We start from the raw sequence: 19,702 nt of genomic DNA, 5'->3' as shown, positions 1-19,702 counted from the left end.
TCCATATATATATTATATATATAAGTGTGCAACCTCATGATATGAGAGGTCATTATTTTATATTAAACAACATGAACCATTTATTTTGCTGCCTGGAGGCCCCCACAACCCACTGTAGGAGCCTTTAGTGAAAACTCTGTGTGAGTCATCCCACCCACACGTTCAGTTGTGCCTCATTCATTTCATAATTTCATCCCCAATGTTTTTTGTTTTTGCCACAGAGAGCTTATGCATCTGAGCTCTGGAGGGTAACGTGCATCACCTCTCTCCCATCTGCTGGTTGATCCTGCCGCGCATGCGCGGTGGGGCTCTCCATCATTTCCAATATCCCAGTGTAGGAGAACCAGCAGAGGCAGAGAACTAATGGGTAGGCTTCTTATTCTTATTTATATTTACACATTTCACTGTTTCAGTACCGGTGTGCGTTCTCCGTGATGCACGTGTAAGAACGGACTGTTTACGGCTTGATTTTGACGTTAATGCCTGAAAAGCGTCTCTCTTCTTCTTCTTCGCTCGCTCTCACTCTCTCTCTCCCTGCAAACGCAACGGGTTTTGCACGGCTATATCAGCTAGCTATGCTAGGCTAACCCATGCTAACTCGGCCTAGTGCCCTGGCCTGGCCTGGCCTTGCCTGGCTCGGAAACCTGAACGCGGGCCTAGCTTGCTTCTCTTTTTTTACTTCGACAATTTGAAGTCGGAATCCGAGTTGGTCGGTCCGCAATGTGTGTGACACCGCTTCCGGTTTCGCTAATTTAAATGCTAAAACGTTATTAGCGTTATTAGCTCGCCCTCTAATTCATTTTACGTTACAACAAGCTAGCTGGCTAGCTAGCTAGCTAACCGTAGCTAGCCAGCTGAGCTAGGTCAGATACTGTATCCAATGCATCAAAAAGCACAGTCAGACAGCACTGATTCCGCTTGTTGACACGTTCACTTCACACACGATGGGGTTTCAGCTGCACATTTTGTCATGTGATACAGTAAACAACATTTAACTTGCACACGGTTGTCGCTAAAACGTTTAATAAAGGCAACATATTGGCAGTCTAGCTAATGTTCACCAAGCTAATTGGCCATTAGCTAAGGTTCAGACAACTGTGGTTGCTTTGGTAATGTACACAAGCGGTTGTCACGTTCTCCAGTTTTGGAGGAAAAAGTAATTTATATATATTACATATTATAATTACTTATGTATAGCTGTCAACTTTGAAGGCTGCAGGACAATATGGCTAATTTACAGCTATAGCTAGCCTTAGCCAACTCCATGGGGTTACAGCAAGATTTAATGCTAGGTTGAGAATTAATGGGTTTAATTTAGTCTGAAAGACCATGGTAGATGTGTTGTGCTTCAGTGAGAGGACATACAGTTTATCCTGCTTCCTTTTTTAGTATCATGCCCAGGATTATACTCTATAAACAGTACATGCTCTGTGCAGGGAACTTGCATTGCTACCTGTTCCCTGCTCTTGCTTTATTTGACAACATATGACAGACCCTGTTGGCACTAAATGCATATTTAGAGGTCCGATCAAGTGGTCAGCTCTAAATGCAGATATAAATGCTCAGGAGTTCATGTTCAGAGGTGGTCAGGCATCGTGCTCCCATGTCAACCTAATAAAGAGCATACTGCACGATAAACGCACTCTCTATGTTCAAGGTGACGTATAATACCACTTAATTTACCCGTGTGGCCCCACAATATATTTTATGCATCAGTCCAACAGGTAATAATCAAATATGAGCAGAAATTTGATCACAAATTCCCTGTATTATCTGCATAACATACATAGTGTGTCAAGTTAAACAGATTCAGGGTCAACATATTTCTTCCGACGTCTTTTAAGGTTGTGCTAAACTGAGATTGTGTTCCCTTGATTTTACAGGTGTGAAAAAGGCTATCCTCTCACTGTTGTTGTTTCTAAATAGCTTGATCAAGCATTTAATCCAAATGCTGGTAAAGTTTTGTCGTGTTGTCCTACAGTCATTATTTAAAGAGCTTGTTCTTAGACGGGGTTGTGGTTTGGAAAGACCATCGTCGCAGGCAAAGTAAATTCCAGACATCAAGCCCTCTTGATCGCTACTAGAAATACATATGCATTAATTTCACTGTAAATAACACATATCACAATAAGGACACGAGACAAAGAAGGCCACCTCTTGACCATGTAATGAGATGCACACAAGCCACTTTGTCTGATCATATTCTTTAAAATTTGGACATTGAGAGAGAACGTTTTCATTTACTTAAGATGCCGTCCTTAATGGACTGCAAATTCAGTTAGTCAAGAACCTTTGGCTGCAGTTCCACTTGTCATTTTGATGCGATTTCTTATCTGAAAATTTTTTTGTCTTTCTGAGATTGCATTGCCGTAAGTCTCCGGTGGCTGTGTTTATGTCTTTTTTTCTGCATTCATCTTTCTTTCCATACTGCTTATATTAAGTTTGCAGCTGGATTGAGTCCAAGCTGTGAAGAATTCACATCATATGCAAGGCAGTTCTGTGCCAAAACTTATTTTTCCTCTGAACATGTTTCCAATAATTCTGCATCTTTTCCTCAATGTTATGTTGAAAACCGTAAGATTGTTGTTGACTGCTTTCCCTTCACTGTGACATCTTCAAATAGGTGCGTTTTACCTTCCCAAGTGCCACATAATGCGTGACACTCGCACTATTATTCCCATCCTTTCTATAATCGCAGTGACTCTGCAGTGACTCTGCAGTGACGTGAGGCTTTGTGTTTCTCTCCTTGTCCTTAAACCCACGTACCGTTCTACGTATCATAGCTTCAGTATGAAGCCTTTAAAGTTTAAATGTATTGTGTCTGCACTGTGTCATTTGAAAAGCTGCAGTGGAGAGCTCTGTGTGAATTGTTTAGTACCATGCAGTACATTATACAGGTAAAGACCATCAGTAAATGAAGCTTCATAATGCAGGCTCTTCTGCAACTAGTCACCATTTAAAACATTCACCAGTTTCTACACAATGTACATTACGTTTGATGCCTTGTATCCAGATTAGGATGAACTATATTGGCTTTTGTTTGTCCTAATCTGCCAAACAAGTCTGTAGATTTGGCCGTAGATTCAAAATAGCAGATCTTGTGTCCCCACGTATATTTTTAAAGGATGCGTAACTCAACGACGGCCTAGCTGAAACAGCAATGTGCTGAGGCTCCAAAGCAATCGTGTAAGAGCATCACGCAAAAGCCTACTATAACAAGCATAAATTCACGATAGCTGCATCCATGCGTTCAAGCATTCATACACATACAACCTCACTAATACTTGACCTCCACGCCAAATTTTCGCCTTATAGGGAGAAAAATAAGGCTGCCAAAAGGTGGGGACATTTTTTAGTTGCTGGTCACAGCTAAAGAATCCACCGTAATATTTTTTTCAGTGCAGTAATAATGGAATTCAGGCTGCATTTCTGTTCGGCTTGTGTGTCCTGAGTTCGACCCCCTCTCTGTCCTCTCTCACTGTCTGTCTGTCTCTTTCTTGTTGATGTGAACAATACATGTGTAAAGGCTGAAAACATAATCTTAAAAAAGATCCACCTGCAGTAAAAGGTTACAGATTAGTAGATACCATATGTAATGTGGACATGGTAGTTCTTGAGAGTCAGGAAATGGTGGGAAGGGATGGGCCGTAAAATGGTGAGAGCTGAGATTTAATTTTGTGCTTTCACATTAGCAAGGTGACAGATTTAAATAGTGTTGCTTTGCCAAAGGTTAAGATGAAAACATTGGCTGTGGCACCGATGTCGTTTTTAATCAAAATGTCTTCGGTTTGAATCGGGTCCAGGACGTTTGTGGACATTACTCTTCTCTCTTTGTACCGCTTCTCGTCTGTCTCCAATTCGAGCAAACAAAAAAGCCAAAATACTAAATCAGAACCTGATAAATGGAGGTTAAACATGTCGCAGCCAGAGACGTCCTCAAACAGCAACTCTGCACCAAGCACTTGTTGGAAAAATAATTATTTTTTTCCTCCAATATGAACACAACAATATAAATGATGCTTTCTCTGTTACCTCTGCACACACGGCGCTGTGGGAGATGAGATTTTAACGATGTGGTGGTCTCTGATAGGACACTACGCACCTCTACTGAGACGATGAGGTGCTGCGTATTTCCAGATAAACAGCATACGTTTAGCTGCTGTGACCACGGGCAGCACTACCCTCCTCACCTCGCTCTCTTCCTCTGTGGTGGTGTCGCTGGGTTCGGTCTCAGCAGCTCACGGGGCAGTTATGAGTCAGCAGCACCGGCGGCTGAGAGGAGGCTTTGCATGGAGCGCCATCGCTAACATACCGAGTTCAGATATTGTCCAACAATTATTTAGCATTTTGCCTTTTTATAGCACAATGGAAGTAATTGGTTAAATAAAAAGACTGTCAGAACTTGAAGCGGCTTTTATATCATTTATGTCTTCCATTCCCAGAGCAGATTAAATTATGTATTTACTCATGCAATGCAAATGGATCGCATTGACCATTAATTCATGTGCATTCCTCTTCTGCTCTGCCCTCACAGGAACCATGGGAATACCACTACCCAACTGCGTTTGGGAGCCGATATGTTAAACACACTCTGTTTGTCCGACTGAGGGACTGTATCCTGGGCGACTTTCCTGTGAAAGCAAAGCCACTCCTGATCCCCGCTTCTTCAGCCAGCATCTTCCCGAGTCGGATGGCTCTGAAAGACGAAGATGCAGTAATGGAAGTCCATGCACCATTTAGCTGTGTAGCCATGAAGCAGCTGAGAGGGTAGGGTCTGCTGTGAGCTCGCCTCACCCTACCCGACCACCCACCAGCTCTACCTGAGAGCAAAGCCCTACGTCGAAGCATAATCCTGCAGCTCTATCCGTCTCCGCACCCTTCCCACCATCTCCTCCTCCACCACGGCTTTGGAAGACGAGCATGAGGTGCATTGCGAAGACACCGGTTGATGTCTGATATATATACCTGTGAGGCGTCGAGCGTAAAACCGGTGGAGCAATGAATGGCGGAAAGGACTGCGAGGCGGGAGATGAGAGGCAGGCCGTCCCTGTCCAGGTCCCCATCGGCTGGCAGCGCAAGCCGGAGCATGGCGGCGGGGTCGTATACATAAGGTAAGAAATAGAGCTCGTAAGTCGGCTTCTTTAGATTCAATTTTAGATTTCTGGATCCATATATTGTTCCACATTATGCACAGTAAATTACTTAAAAGATATTACCAAAATTACAGTCAGGTTTATCAACTAATTGTTTTGTCTGTAGCGCATAAAGTGGCCAAAAGTAGGTGAGTTGTAGAAATCATATCATTTATGTAAAACCAATAATAACCATCAGGTTTTGGTGCTGCAGGAGGTAACTTTTTGATCGTGTTTCTTGCTGTACGGAGTCATAGTTATTCCCTTAACTCAGGATGCAGCTTTACCACAGTATTTGGCATCGATAGCTGTAAGAATCTCTTGAACATATTGTTCTTTGGGAGGCTGCCGGTAACATTGCAATAAGCGTTCCCTTGACTCAAGTAAATTGTTGTTTGCTTGGACAGGAAACACCAAATTCTGGTAAATTGTTACAAGCTAATTTCACTACGCCTCCTTTCAAGAAACCCGTCAGTCGCTTATGAAATCCTCTTGTGCAACAGGGGCTTTAACTAATGGGTTGGATCCGTGTGATGTAGACTGGAAGTCGGTGTCCTTCCCGGCATATGAACACCAGCACGGGTATTTACCAGCCACAATGAACTAAAGCAGTTGGCTGGTGTCAGGTTTATTTTGGGTGTTGGAAAGAATCCCGTGTACTTCTGTGACCGTGGCCTGATACTGTCACCGCACACATGCTCATGTTCTTTTACATTTAAAGTGTGCGTTTGCTTCGGGGATGTGCAACTGTAGATCCTCACAGTAGATGTGTTCACAGCAGCTGTGACTGGTGATTTAGTCGTTGGTTCAAAACTCCTAATTTCTCCTGGATTTACTGCAGCTGTGACTTCCTGTTCACATTCCTGATGTTTACTTTTAGTCCTTCAATGTTCCTGGTTTTATCGTTGTGAAATGGCTGAAATAAAGGAACTTAATGGTATAAGTGGAATATTATTGTTTTAGAAAGTGTCTCCAAATTCCCCAACTAAAAGGAAGACATTTGCATGCATGTATCAGGTTATTCATTAGTTACATATTGATAATGAGCTTGGACTTTTTATTCAACATGATATTTTACCAGGCTCCTCCTCACTGACCATGTTTTCAATTATTGTTTTTAGTTCATATGGATGGAAGAGTTCCTCTGTGGTGTGGGAGGATTTGACTGTTTGATTTCTTGGTTGCAAGGCTGTTAAACCTGCAGCGAAACCTGCCTCAAGGAGCTGCTAACCCACCTAAAGAAATCGTTTGTACGTCTGTCAGTGGAGCGTTTCAATGTGCAGCGGTTCCTTTTCATCTTCTGAGTCAGGAATAAAATTGTGGTGGGAGCACTAAGCCCTTGTAAAAATCCTTTTTAAACAATGCAACATTTAGTGTGACAGAAGGAGTGTTTGTGCTCTGGAGCGACACCGGCTGACGTCTGTCCTCAGACTAACATCGGTGCTTTCTGTGTGCAGTCCCAGTGGCTCGGTGCTGTCCAGCTTGGAGCAGGTAAAGACCTACCTGCTGACAGATGGAACCTGCAAATGCGGCCTGGAGTGCCCACTCATCCTCCACAAGGTAATTATTTTTGTCCTGATTCATTTAAAACACAGCGATCAGGCGGTGATTTTACAGCTGCCTTATGAATCGACTTCAGAGGATATTCTAATTAAGATGAATTAATATGATGTTGTCTAAAAACTACAGCTAAATAAGGACCCCTAGCAGATTAAACCTAAACTTTCATTAGCAGGTGGCGTTGCTGTACCCTAAATGTCATTTTTTCAACAAGCTTTATTCATCAGCTGTTCTCTGCAAGGTAAAAAGATGTGAACCACACTTCATTTCAAGCGTCGAATTGCAGATGACGTCAAACAGGATTCGGGTTTAGTTTGGGGAATCATGTCTGATCCCGTCCCTGCTGTTTGGAGACAAGTGAGACATAAAATCTACGTTTGTAAGGGGAAGATTTCTTTTGTTTTGTTGGTGCATTTCCTTATTTTTACTCCTGGAGAAGTAAAAGTCAGTGAGACCATTGCATGCTGGGTTGTGAAGGAGTTTTAACCAATCGCTTAAATTTCAATCTACAATTTTAAGATTTAATAATTAAGCTATTTTTGCAAGAACTGTTTGTTGCTTGTGGAGCAGCTGTTGTGTTAGTTAGTTTCCACTTATTACAGGTTTGGCTGCAAATCACTGAGAATAAATGTGAGCTAAATGCCTCTTCAGACTACATGATAGTTTAATTCAAAGCAGGCGGTCAACTCTGGACGTGTTCCCGCCTCAAGATGGGACACGTTACTTATTTGACATTTGTTACGGCAGCTAGGAAGGAGGACAGGAATAGAGGGAGGAATGAGGACGAGGTAAACACGTCTGTGAGGAGGAAATGGTGTCACGCTCGTCAAACCAAGGTGAAAACAACTTCTGACAGACTGTTGTTAAAGTGATGCTTTTGTTTTTGCTGAAATGGTTGTTTGAGTATCAAAAAGTCCCCCCTGTCAGCTTGAAAGGTGGCTGTAAAAAAACAAGTTTGTAGTTTTGTCCTTCACGGAGCTCGGTGGCTGTGGTCGGCTTGGATTAATGTCGGATACAATGAATTCCAGTAGCGTCCTGTTTTCACGGCGGAAAAGAGCGGAAAAATGTCCAGAGAAAGCTCTCGAACCACTCCGGCAGCATAATCCATTTCTCCACTCCCATTCCTTATGCGCAGCATGTATGAAATGAATTCAAGCTGACCGACTCCACTGATCTATGGGAAGGTCCATACTGCAGATGTCTGGGTGTCGTGAGGCGTCCACTGTATCACATTACATGGGGATAATCCAAATGATTATCCTTCTTGAAGCTAAATTTGTCCCAACACCATGTCTGTGAGATCAGGCCATTATCAGGCTGATGTTGGCTTCTCTGCTCTATTATTCATGTTTTAATATAGCAGATGCTAACCCCCCAAAAAACACAAAACATTTTTCACAATCCCCCCTTTTCACTTTAACTGTCTTCTGTCGACAGAAAAAGAAGAAACGAAATGTTTGATTCTTAGATTCTTGACCATCCTTAGATGTGGGTTATTACTCCAAAGTGCTCTGTGACCATGACCAAAAGTGAAAGACACATTGACATTGGTATCTGTGAACTGATATCTGTTCAACCCACCAATCTTTCTCCTCAGGTGTTCAACTTCGACCCAGGGGCAGCTGTGAAGCAGAGGACGGCGGAGGATGTGAGAGCCGATGAAGACGTCACCAAGCTCTGCATTCACAAGAGGAAGCTTCTGGCGGTGGCCACGCTGCACAGGAGCATGGGGACGCACCCACCTCTGACGCTCACCAGTCCGGGGGGAGGTATGAGTAAATCCAGTTATATTAGACAAATGAATACTGATATTAACTAGTTTGTCATTTTAATGGTTCACCAGCCTCTGTGACCTGCAGATGACAATAACTTTCCTGCCCTGGTTTTGTCCAAGGCGTTGGTATTGATCTAACTCAAATGTACTTTGTTTGGCCTCAAGGTACATCATCGGTGGTCGTTGCACACTCCACGTCTCAACGAGTAATAAGGACTAAACCCCACGATGGCCTGCCCAACGCTGTTGGCCCAGACTGCAAGAATCCTTTCAAGATGATGATGGCAACTGGACAGCAGCAGCAGCAGAGGCTGTATCCACCCCAGGAGATGGGTGGAGCCCAGCATCCCGAGCTCTACTCTGGATACCCCAGGCCGCAGAGGTTGAGCAGTGGGGAGACGGGCCACAGATCCCCTTACCGGGTTGGGTATGGAGGCATGCTGAGCCCACCTCCCTCCAGTGCTAAGCTGTATGGAGATGGCTCACAGTCTCCCAGTGCAGACACTCTGGGCAGCCCCGATGGCTTTCCAAGGACCAATCCTTGTGGGTTTCCAGGAGCTGGTAGTCCTGGCTCAGCCTCCATCCATGGGAACTCTAGGACGCCTCTTTCCCCACCCAGTTTAATGCTCCATGGCTCCCCTGCGGGCCAGCTATCTTGCGCCATGACAGGGAGGACTAGCACGCCCCTCTCCCCCACGGCCACTGCCAAAAGCCCTGTCATGAACATGCCTCGGGGGAGCTTCCCCCCTGGTATGGATATGTCCCGTGCAGCATTTCACCATAAAACACAGCCCCCTGTGCATCCCATACCGCCTCCTCCATCCATACCACCATCCTGTGCTCTTCAGAAAAGGCAGTTGATGTCCGAAAAAGACCCATTAGGCATCCTGGACCCCATCCCCCGCCACGCCCCAAACCCCTCCAACTTCCAGCCCAACATCCACTCTCAGGTACAAATGATGAATGTAAACATACCCCCTCCCGCCATCGTTCCCTTGCCAAGCAACTTACCTTTACCCACAGTGAAGCCTGTGCCTGTGGGGCATGGCGGCCATGTTCAAAGGACTCAACAGGGTGGTCCGGCTTCCTCCATGTCCCCCTCCCCTGTCACTTCGCCTGTCCACATGGCAGGGCCTGTCCTTGGCCGAATGGAGGCCTCTCCTCATCGCTCACGGTCATCCTCCACCTCCTCTGACCATGGGAACTTTGCAATGCCCTCGGGGCACCAGGCCCCATGTGGCATGAAGGTTCCTCCTCGTTCCCCCAGGTCGGCCATGGGATCTCCCAGGCCTTCTATGCCCTCCAGCCCCTCCACCAACAAAACTGACCCGCACCACCAGTACAAAGACTCCCAGATGCTGCCCGGCATGGGAAACTCGATTGGCGCCCAGCAGCACAACAACCCCATGTACTCACCCACCTCTTCCTCCTCGTCATCTTCTTCTCTGGCAACCCCTAGCGCTTCCCAGAAGGGCCACCCAGGACTCCTGGGTATGCCCCTCAACCAGATTCTCAACCAACAGAATGCCGCTTCCTTCCCGGCCAGCAGTCTCTTGTCAGCCGCAGCCAAAGCACAGCTAGCAAATCAAAACAAACTCAGCGCTGCTGGCAACAGCCCTGCTGGCATGGGCGGCGGCGGAGGTGGCGGTGGCGGTGGTGGTGGTGGTGGTATGACAGGCATGGGGGCTGGTGGTGGAGGTAATGGAGTAGGTGGCGGACACCCTGGCTCTATGAGCGGCCCTCGAGGCATGGAGGGACACAGCACTTTAAACTCAATGCTCCCGCCAAACTCCACCATGCTGCTCAACACTCCTGAGGGCCAGAGTGGTCGGGCGGCTCTTAGAGACAAGCTCATGGCCCAGCAGAGGGACCCCATGCGCAAACGGAAGCAGTCATCGGGCAGCGCTGCTGTAAACCACGACAACAGTAACAACATGGTCTACAACATGCTTAACAAGCGAGGCATGGGAGGACCCCACATGGCGGGTCCCAGTGCCACTGAGCAGCTTCGAAAAGTGGGCCGACTTGGAAACCTTCCCCCAAACACCTCCATGGCCCAGCTTCTCCAGTCCATGAGCTGCCAGAGCTCCCACAACCATCGTCCAGGTCTTAGCCCTGGCCCGGGCCCTCAAGGATCTGCACAGCTGCACTACAACGACAGCACTGGTATGGTCCCTGCTGGCCCTCAGCAGAACCTCCTAGCTCAGCAGAGGCTTCGGGGTCCAGGGGATGCCATGCAGCACTGCCAGAACATGGACACCTCTGTGGGCCATTTGGGCTCTCGTCCAGGCCAGTTCCCTGACATGATAGCCCAGATGCAGGCCTCTTCCATGAGTAACTGTGGGCCTATGGTGCCAGGAGGTGGACCAGTGGGCCCCGATGGCATGCCGCTGGGACGCCCCCACACTAACCCCCCACCGCTGTCCCATCCCGGCCCTCACCCCTCACAGCAGAACCTCCTTCACGGTATGGGGCGGACTACCATGGTGGTGATGCCACATGGAGGTGCTGATGGGAGCTGTACACAAACCATCTCTGAGTCGGGTGAGACTTTTTATATTTCTTCATTCACAATACATTTGCTGCTAAATATTTACATTTTAAGGCATTTATACTCTCTTAAATAACACAATGGAGCAAATATGTTATTTTTTACTGTCTCCGTTTTTGAAACGGACATTTGCATTTCATTCATTGCTAAAATAACTACAGTTGTATTTATTGTGTGAGCGCAGTGATCACACTATTGCAGGTAGTGACTGTGTTTCCCCCGCTCTTCCTCGTGATAAGCTAGTGGTTGGATGAAGAAGGTTTCCATGCTTATAAGTGAACAAAAACCAAAGGATTTAGGTGATAGGCCCCGAGCCGAGACAGTCGGGCTCCTCCTGTATCTCTGAGCTAATGAGCAGGCCCCTCATCTTTGGAAAGCTCGGCTAATTGTCAGTCCGCCAGTGTTTCTCTTTGTGTTATTTGTATGCTAGCATCAGTCAATGGTGTAAGAAGATGGAAATGGGATCTGGATCACGCTTTAAGGGAAGCGGCCCAGATAGGGCGCTCGAAAAAGAGCTGGCCGGTCGCTATAGTAACTATAGACCCTGAATAGGGACCAGAGTGAATCCTTTGATGAGGGTTTAGTGTGTGTGTGTGTTTGAATGATTGTGTGTGCATGCCTGTGACTACTTGTGTATTACAGTGAGTGTGCTTCTGTTTATTTGTGTGTGACTGTATGCTTTTTATATATATATGTGTGTGTGTGTGTGTGTGTGTGTGTGTGTGTGTACTCTCATTCATGTGAGCGTTTGTTTTGAAAGCGCTGAAAAGACCGACATCTTGTTGTTCTTCCCCCCCGTACCCCCCCGTCCTGCCTGCTGTGGGACCGGACTATGAGTTTATGTATTCACGGTGCGTCTGTGTGTCCTCGTATGGTTTATAATGGAGATACCACCGAGGTCTGCTGCAGCCAATCTGTTCTAATCACCAGGTATCTCGTTATTCTGCAAGTCAAGTCGACGAAAGTGTAAGTCAGGAGGTAGAGCATGACAGGATGTAGGGACGTAAATCTAAAAACACGCATCGTCACAACAGTTCAAAATGTGCTCATCCTTGTGTCATAATCGCAGAACAGGTGATGCAAACAATCAGGGGATCCTGTCATCAAAACATGACTCTGCAGGGCCCCTAGACGTCCGACTAGACCGCTATACAGATATTTACCACTAGTGGTCACACTTGAGACTGAGACAGCTCGTGAATTAGAGTGGAGCGACTCCAGTCTACTTGGTGGCGGTAATGCACCTCTGAGCTAACGACCAGTAATCACGACATAATAAGAAGAAGAAGCTGCACCGCACTCAGCTGGACTCCTGACGTTTTTATATCTCACAACAACCTTTTACGGCCTCAAATCCCAAATGGTGCCATATTGGTGCAGTTTTCTTTGAGACTATCTCTGCCATGTCTCATCATGCAAACATCTAGCAAACAAACCCCCCCCCCCTACTGAAATTTGATCTCCTTAATGTTGCCGGCCTCGGCTCAAATTGCGCCCGGCCTTATCAGACGTCAGTGGCTCTGTTGGTCTACGAACAAGCATTATGGTAATCACATTGTCATATTGCTTATTACTGCTGTGCAATACACAGTGGATTACGCGCTGTGATGCTGGTGGCACTGGTTGCTAATATTGGCTACTTTTTAACTTGCCAAAACGGTTCGGCAAAACCGGCAAGACTCTTGCCTCTAATGGTCCAAAACTCATCAGTGTTTTGTTGTTTTTATCCTGAAAAAGAAAGCAATGATAATGTCACAGATACAGCGAAATGACTCCACCTCCCCTGTCTAGCACATAAGCACTCACAGGCTCTCGGGATAAAAGAATATTCTGTCACCAAAGAGCAGATCTTATGCCCCCGAGTAGTCTCCTTGATTTCCTCATACTTGAGGCTAATTTGGACGACATGTTTGGGTCCTTAAGAGCACTGAGAGCTCTTTGAAAGTGGTCTAGTTGGTGGCTTTTTTAGCATTAGCCTCTAACCATCTGTTTCTGGACGGCTAGCGAGCCTTGAAGGCCCCCCCCCCCATCAACAAATACTCCAAAGTTCATTGTAAACCCCCCAAAGACCTCCTGCCACCCAGCTGACCGCCCCCCATCCCCCAGAAGAGTAAAATCACACCACCCGACCCTGGTAACCCCCCCCCTCCTCCACCCAAACTCCCCCAACGAGCTTCCTGGCAGCGGACAGCACCACCAATCATCACTCGGTTCCCATGGAAACCTCCCCCGGCAACAGCCGTCACTATATCATAGCGGTAGCGGAGGATGTGGGGAGTTAAGGGGGGGGGTCGTGGCTCTCAGCGTTAGAGAGGGAAGAAAGAAAAATGGAGAACACACACAGCTGCCCTTCAGCTACGTAGCATCACCAGCTGCTCCGGTCTCATCCTCACTCCCACAGAACACGGCGTCGGGCCTCTGAGAGTCTGTTTGCTTCTGCTTTTGTCTGCGTAGCGTTGCTGCTGGGCTGTCTCCTCATTCATTGATACATCTGTGGCCTTGATATGTGTTTTTTTTGTTCATGTTGTGTCCTTGGACGCTTTTGCTAACTAGTCTGTCTGGACCGCGCAGCGCGTCCATCTGTTAGTTTTGGGCGCAACAGATTGTTAATGTGCAACTTTTTCTTTTATTCCGAAAGTCTTTACACTTGCCCAGCTTTGCCAGTCATTTGCCATTATTTTTGGCCGCCCACTCCAAATAGATCTGCTTGTATTTTTATACAGTATATTGTTTGCAAAAGCCTGAATGCAAATGCATTTTGTTAATGCTAATAATTAGCAAAGTCTGCTCGAGTTGTGCATAATGTGTGATTACATCAAGTCAGGAAATACTGGATTTGCAGTATTATTATCTAGCAAAAAGGGATAGTAAGCAGTGACGTTGCTGTGCTATTTGGTTTAAATACCGAAGAGAGAGCTAGTGGAGGAGCTGGGTGACTGATCATCCCCGTCAGCGTCTGTCTTTGGCGTCCCACGACAATTTTGACTTACATTGTCCCAATGGTTTTGCAGGAAACCCCTCATCCCTTGGCTGCGGTATGGGCGGCCTGCAGCCTCACGTCAACACCGGTGTAGGTCAGATGTACCAGCAGCAGGTCCACCAGGGCATGCAGCAGGGAGTGGCCTCCCACCCAGCCTACCAGGGACAGCAGCACTTCTCTGACAACCCGCCCTACTCAGACAGAAGCAACGCCAATGCCGGCTCCATGGCCTGCCTCTACCAGAACTACCAGGTGGAGATGATGAGTTCTACTTTAATTGTCTGCAGCGTTTCAAATTCACGTAATTGCATCGTGTTGTGACCTTGCTGTTGTGTCCACAGACGGGGATGTTGTCTCACCCACAGTTCAGGGAGGAACAACAGCCCCAAGGTGAAGGGCTTCCAGCGGGGGCACCCGGCGGTGACAGGGGCCCGGGTGGAGGCCCGGAGTCGGTGGACGCCATCTACAGAGCCGTGGTGGACGCCGCCAGCAAGGGCATGCATGTAACTATAACCACCACAGTGAGCGGGACCACACAATCGAGTCCGGTGCCTTCCCTCAGCGCCATGAGTGCCTTCACTGCCTCTATAGGGGAGCCGGTCAACCTCCCCCAAGCAGTTAGCACAGTCCTGCACAGGCACCAGGAAGGAGAGGTGTTACCGCAGCAAGCCAGACCGAGGCAGGTGAGGCCGGGACGAGGTCAGAAGAACATGGATCCAGGAAAGAGCACTCCAGACGGCCCCGAGGCCAACGACTACTTCCGCTCTCCTGGCCGTGGAACTCCCAGGGGGCAGTGGGACGGAGAGACGCAGCACGGGGGAGGCTTCGACGCTCACAGCAACAACAGCGCCTGGGGTGGTGAGGAGTTTCTGGAGTGCTCGACCCAAGTGAGGAGTAGTCCCTGCATGGAGCGACCCGCCAGCCTGGCCCCCGCCCCGCCCTGCCCCACAGAGGGGTCCAACGACCACGGCCTGGTCATGGCCCACGATAAGGCCTTTCTCGATGATGGCTACCGCTTCAACAACTGCCACCGGACGCCTGCTAACTACAAGGAGCGTCTGGAGCAGACGGTGGAGCGCTGCGTCCACATCAATGGCGCCACTACCCACTTCAGCACCCGGGGTTACGGAGATGTGCTGGGCCCCCCGAGGCAGGAGCTGACGGGGGACGACCAGTCGCCCAGCTCCTCCACGAGCCTGGAGGGACCTCTGGCCACAGCCAAAGACTACAGCCACTACAACGGCCACTTCAACGGTATGGCGCCCAGCCCCTCGGACACTAAGAGCCTAAGCAGCGAGGAGGACCTGCGGCAACCGGACTCTCCCTCTTCAGAGCTGCTTCACTGCTACCGGTCCAGGACCTTCAACATGGGAGAGCTGGTCTGGGGCCAGCTGAAAGGCTTCCCACCTTGGCCTGCCAAGCTGGCTGGGGACGAACAAGTGCACAGTGCTGCTATGCAGCTGCGGGAGCAGGCCAAGGTGAGAAACCCGTCTGTGAACACTATTTTACAAGCCAACTTGAATTCTTTAGACTAAATGCAGAGTGAAGGCTGATTTCAGTGGCTAAACAAACCAGCCATAGTCCCCATATTCATGGCTGCCGCAAATTATTCTCCAGTGTAAGGTAGATGCTTGCCAGAAAGTCGAAGGCTTTGTAATCAAATTCCAAACCCAAACCCTGTAATCAAATTCACCGTCATTGTTTTGGTGTTTGGTCTCGTCTCCCTCCAGGTAGAGCCAGAGAAGCTAAAAACACTGACGCACGACTTGGAGGCACTTGACCGAGCCGCCAAAAGAGGCCTGAAGTAAGTAAACCCGCCCACCATATTGTTGCTTCAGTAAATGGTTACACACCGTACTGCAACTTAGATCTGAACCAGGTTAATGTGTTGGTGTTGGTGCAGTGTAGTATGGGCCCTGCAGCAAAAAAAACCTGTCTGACTGCATTAGCTTAACTGTAAATAATGTAAAATATCAATGTTCAACAGGCCGGGGAAACTGAATAATCACTTGGAAGCTGCTATCCACGAGGCCATGAGTGAGCTGGATAAGATGTCGGGCACAGTGAGTTGTTTACACCTTTCTTGATCCCCCGGAGAGACGAAGAAGTCATTTTTTCTCCTTGTGTTTTTCGTCACCGTAATGTTTCTGTCCGTCTGTCGTCAGATCCCGTCGAGGGATCGTCAGGTGAAGCTCCCCAAGCCTAAGAGGAGGAAGATATCCAGATAACATTGAATGTGTCGGCCCAAGAACGTCCTCCAAGCCTCCGGAGACTTCGTCCGTTCAGCCTTGATGCGATCCGAGCTCTCTAACAGGTGCTACACATGGACTTTCAGTGGTACATCCGTGATATCGACTTGACTTAACGACCACAGAAGGTGCTGGATATTCCAATCACCTGTACAGTTTTAACTGTAGAGAGAAAACACGGACAAATAAAGAAAAACATTGGTTGCGATTTGTCTACAGCTCACTGAATTAACTATTTTTTTCTAGTATAAGATAGTAAAACAAACAAAAAAAAAAGCTACAAGCATTACCATACATATTTAAGAAAAATAGACAGTCCAAATATTTCTGATACATTTTCAATATGTATATAGATAATCCTGAAATTTCATGCTATTAAGAATTGTATGTAAATATTGTACAATGTCATGTACAAGCATACCTAATGCACATTTTATCTTTTATTGTACAGAAACAAAGCAGAAGTGTACCAATGTCTTGGTTTCTATTCAGACGTGCGGTTGCATACGGCCGCATGCGTAGGATAAATAAGAATACAGCCTAAAGCTTTTATATGATGAACTGTACGACGTGCTGGTTTTTTTGTTTTTTTGTAAGTGAACAGCAGTGAGAACAGGCATGAGTATATGAGTCCTCCGTTATGAACGTCACTTCACATCATTTGTACTGGGGAAAGTTAAAAAAAAGATAAAAACAGAATGAACTTTACCAGCAGAATGTGTTCAATGTTCCCCCGGAGCAGGCTGGGAAACGACGAGCGGCCGGACGGACGTTGGTAAATGGACGCCGGCTCCTCCAGCCACCTCGACGGGAACATCGCAATTGGAGATCCGGTGTTTGTGCTTAAAACAAAGTCTGGTTGGCTGAAGATTTCTTTGGTTACCAGATGTTTTATAGAAGGAAAAATCCACCCTCACATGTCATTTTGTTTTCCTTACACGAAGGCTCAGGGTCACCTGATGCTACAGCTGCAGATATTTAGATAACCGTTTGTCATCTATTTAAGAAAGAACAAATTTAAGGGTACTTTCTCATAGTTTTTGTCCTTTTATTGACTTAACAATTAATCACAAAATAGCAATTGATATGTTAATCGATAATAATAAATAGTTTGTGTCATAAATGTGGCATAAAATACGTTTCTCAGCCTCTCAAATATGGAGATTTCCTGCTTTTCTCTGTTTTACATCATATTAAACTGAAGCATATTTTGAACTGTGTTAAAACAAAGATAACCGAGAGGACCCTGAATGCAGCACAAGAACACAACCGCGAGTGTTTTTTGGGTGGATTTTTCCTTCAGCTACAATCAAGAAATCACAGGCTGCATTGATGAATTATGTCATTTGGTTGTTGTGATTATGTTCTCGTGCTCGTTTGTACAGTGATTTATTTTTTTTTTCTTCCATGACTGTAGTCGTTCTTCGCCACAACGATAGCTTTAGGTAGAGTAACCGACCTCCAGTCTAGAGCATCAGAACTCGCTTTAAAGAGCGGTGAAAGCATTTCTCTCATTTAGAGGCCTTGTGTTTATTTTTACTTTTGCTTATTGATGTAAATTATTCATGTACAGTACTCCATATTTATTTTAAGCTTTACAAATATGCTAGATGGCAATAATACTACCAAGAGTTGAGAACTCAAGCCTTATATGTGTATATGTATGTTTTGTTTTTTACCAGTGAATAGATCATGTATTCAGAGTCAATTACAAAGGTCACGGTCCCTTTAATTTAAGAAGTGAGCATTACAGAGAACACGTTTCTCATTGTTTGTTTTTGTTACGCATCGTGTCATAAAGGAAGAAAATGTTACGTCTGCCTCCGACACCATACTATTTATGAATATGCACATCTGTAAAGGCAGACGCCGTTAATGTTGGTAATAAATGCAGTTTTAAAACTAGCAAAGCAAAACCATCACGGGGTCTTAAAAGCCACAGTGATGCACATCACACACACACACACACACACACACACACACACTACTCCAGATCGAAACCACCTGAAATCACTACAGAAATATCAAGTGCAATATACCAATCGATGGCAAAGATCAACAGCTTAGAAACACGGCATCTGTGATTGTTTGAAACCTTCTCTTTCGTGCACACCCTCAACATGCACGCTCCAAAACTCTCACCGGAGAGCCATGAAGTAGTAATTTATTTGTAGCTTTACCTTCTAACATGTACACACACAGCTGTTACTCCCACTGCTTTTAATTTGATCAAACGAAGAAAACTATTACTTGAAGTTACTGCAAAGAACCCAACTGTTACAAACCGTAAAACCAAATAGTACACTACATCGTAAAGAGATTGTTTTCTTTCTCACCCAGTAAAACATGAACACGCTACCGTTGATGCATATCTTATGGTTTTATATCCCCAGAAAACTGTTTTATTTGTGGCGAGGAATCCCACAAATGTGCTTAAGTTTTATACCCAATGTTGTAAACAGGGAGCCTCAAAGTCAAGCTATGAATTACATCCAAGTAACGATTTAAAGGTTTCTGATTTTGTTAATTTGTGCACACTTTTACCAACCTTAAACTTAAGTTGGACGCAGGATATCTGTGTTTAATAATATCCATGCTTTTCTAAATGTCCCTAATTTTTCAGCGTGCACACATTTAAGAACCTCAGAGGTTTTACTGTAATCTGTGACGAGGAAATCTTTCGGCCGTTTTTCAAAATGTGACGTTCGGTGTCGAGGAACCCGCGAGCTCTTTCGGTAAAGTTCATTCTGCGCCCCTTCCTTGTTTTTGTGCAATGACATGCAGGAACCCGGTCTCATGTTGGGAACCCATGTGTTATGGATCTGTTCTATCAGTTTCATGTTATTTGTGGTCAAGAGTTGAAAGCATCTTTGTGTTTGAGATGGTCTGTGCAGTTCTTTTCTTCCTCCTCCCGCCTGTGATTGTGTGCTGAGGTGTGAGTGTGATTTTTATTTTCCTGCTCTTTGAATCTCATTTCCCTCTTCCAGCCTTTTCATTGTCAGTATTTTCTTTGGTCAACTTGTAATTAAGTATATATTTTCTCACTAATATATACTTTACAAAAAATAGACTTGCGTGAAGTATGATGTGCACTTGATTGCTCTTGTTAATTTCTCTTTTTGCATTAATGTGGGCTAGGGATAGTTTGTCAGAGTCCATTATTTTGAGATTGTTTGGACTTTTTTTAATGGTTTGATGTAAGCAGCATTCTTTTGTAAATATTGTGAAACATTACAGGTCATGCAGTGATGTAACATTTTGAACAATGTTGCACAGATGTTGAAGATATTAAAAACATGGTCACTCTTACTTGAATAATCTGGTGTGTTACGCGTATTTGTTCCCCGTTTCTTGTTGTGATTACGGTTCCTCCGGTTATCTTTTTCTAAGTTTAAACAGCTGGTTTGTAGAATAAAAAGTGTAATAACTTCACATTGTGGAGATAAAGAGGATTAT

General features: G+C 46.0%; 1 protein-coding gene across 1 annotated transcript; it reads left to right on the top strand.

Annotated features, from left to right (window-relative positions):
• The first annotated feature begins 295 nt into the window (after positions 1 to 295).
• On the top strand, positions 296 to 19,565 carry mbd5 (methyl-CpG binding domain protein 5). Its single transcript, XM_031852345.1, has 10 exons — positions 296 to 367; positions 4,535 to 5,111; positions 6,590 to 6,692; positions 8,290 to 8,461; positions 8,632 to 11,010; positions 14,029 to 14,249; positions 14,339 to 15,475; positions 15,728 to 15,801; positions 15,985 to 16,060; positions 16,163 to 19,565. The coding sequence occupies exons 2-10, from the start codon at positions 4,999 to 5,001 to the stop codon at positions 16,223 to 16,225; spliced, it is 4,338 nt and encodes a 1,445-aa protein (XP_031708205.1). The 5' UTR covers positions 296 to 367; positions 4,535 to 4,998; the 3' UTR covers positions 16,226 to 19,565.
• Positions 19,566 to 19,702: the final 137 nt, after the last annotated feature.

This window comes from Anarrhichthys ocellatus, unplaced genomic scaffold (assembly GCF_004355925.1).
Source record: "Anarrhichthys ocellatus isolate YVR2014 unplaced genomic scaffold, GSC_Weel_1.0 scaffold12, whole genome shotgun sequence".
In the NCBI taxonomy this organism is placed as follows: Eukaryota; Metazoa; Chordata; class Actinopteri; order Perciformes; family Anarhichadidae; genus Anarrhichthys; species Anarrhichthys ocellatus.
Note: the sequence above shows the minus strand (reverse complement) of the source record. Positions and strands in the feature narration are given on the sequence as shown.

Coding starts and splice junctions, on each gene's coding strand:
- mbd5 (XM_031852345.1), top strand. CDS start 4,999: ATGAATGGCGGAAAGGACTGCGAGGCGGGAGATGAGAGGCAGGCCGTC. Junction 6,693..8,289: donor GCCCACTCATCCTCCACAAG/GTAATTATTTTT, acceptor CTTTCTCCTCAG/GTGTTCAACTTCGACCCAGG. Junction 8,462..8,631: donor GCTCACCAGTCCGGGGGGAG/GTATGAGTAAAT, acceptor TTTGGCCTCAAG/GTACATCATCGGTGGTCGTT.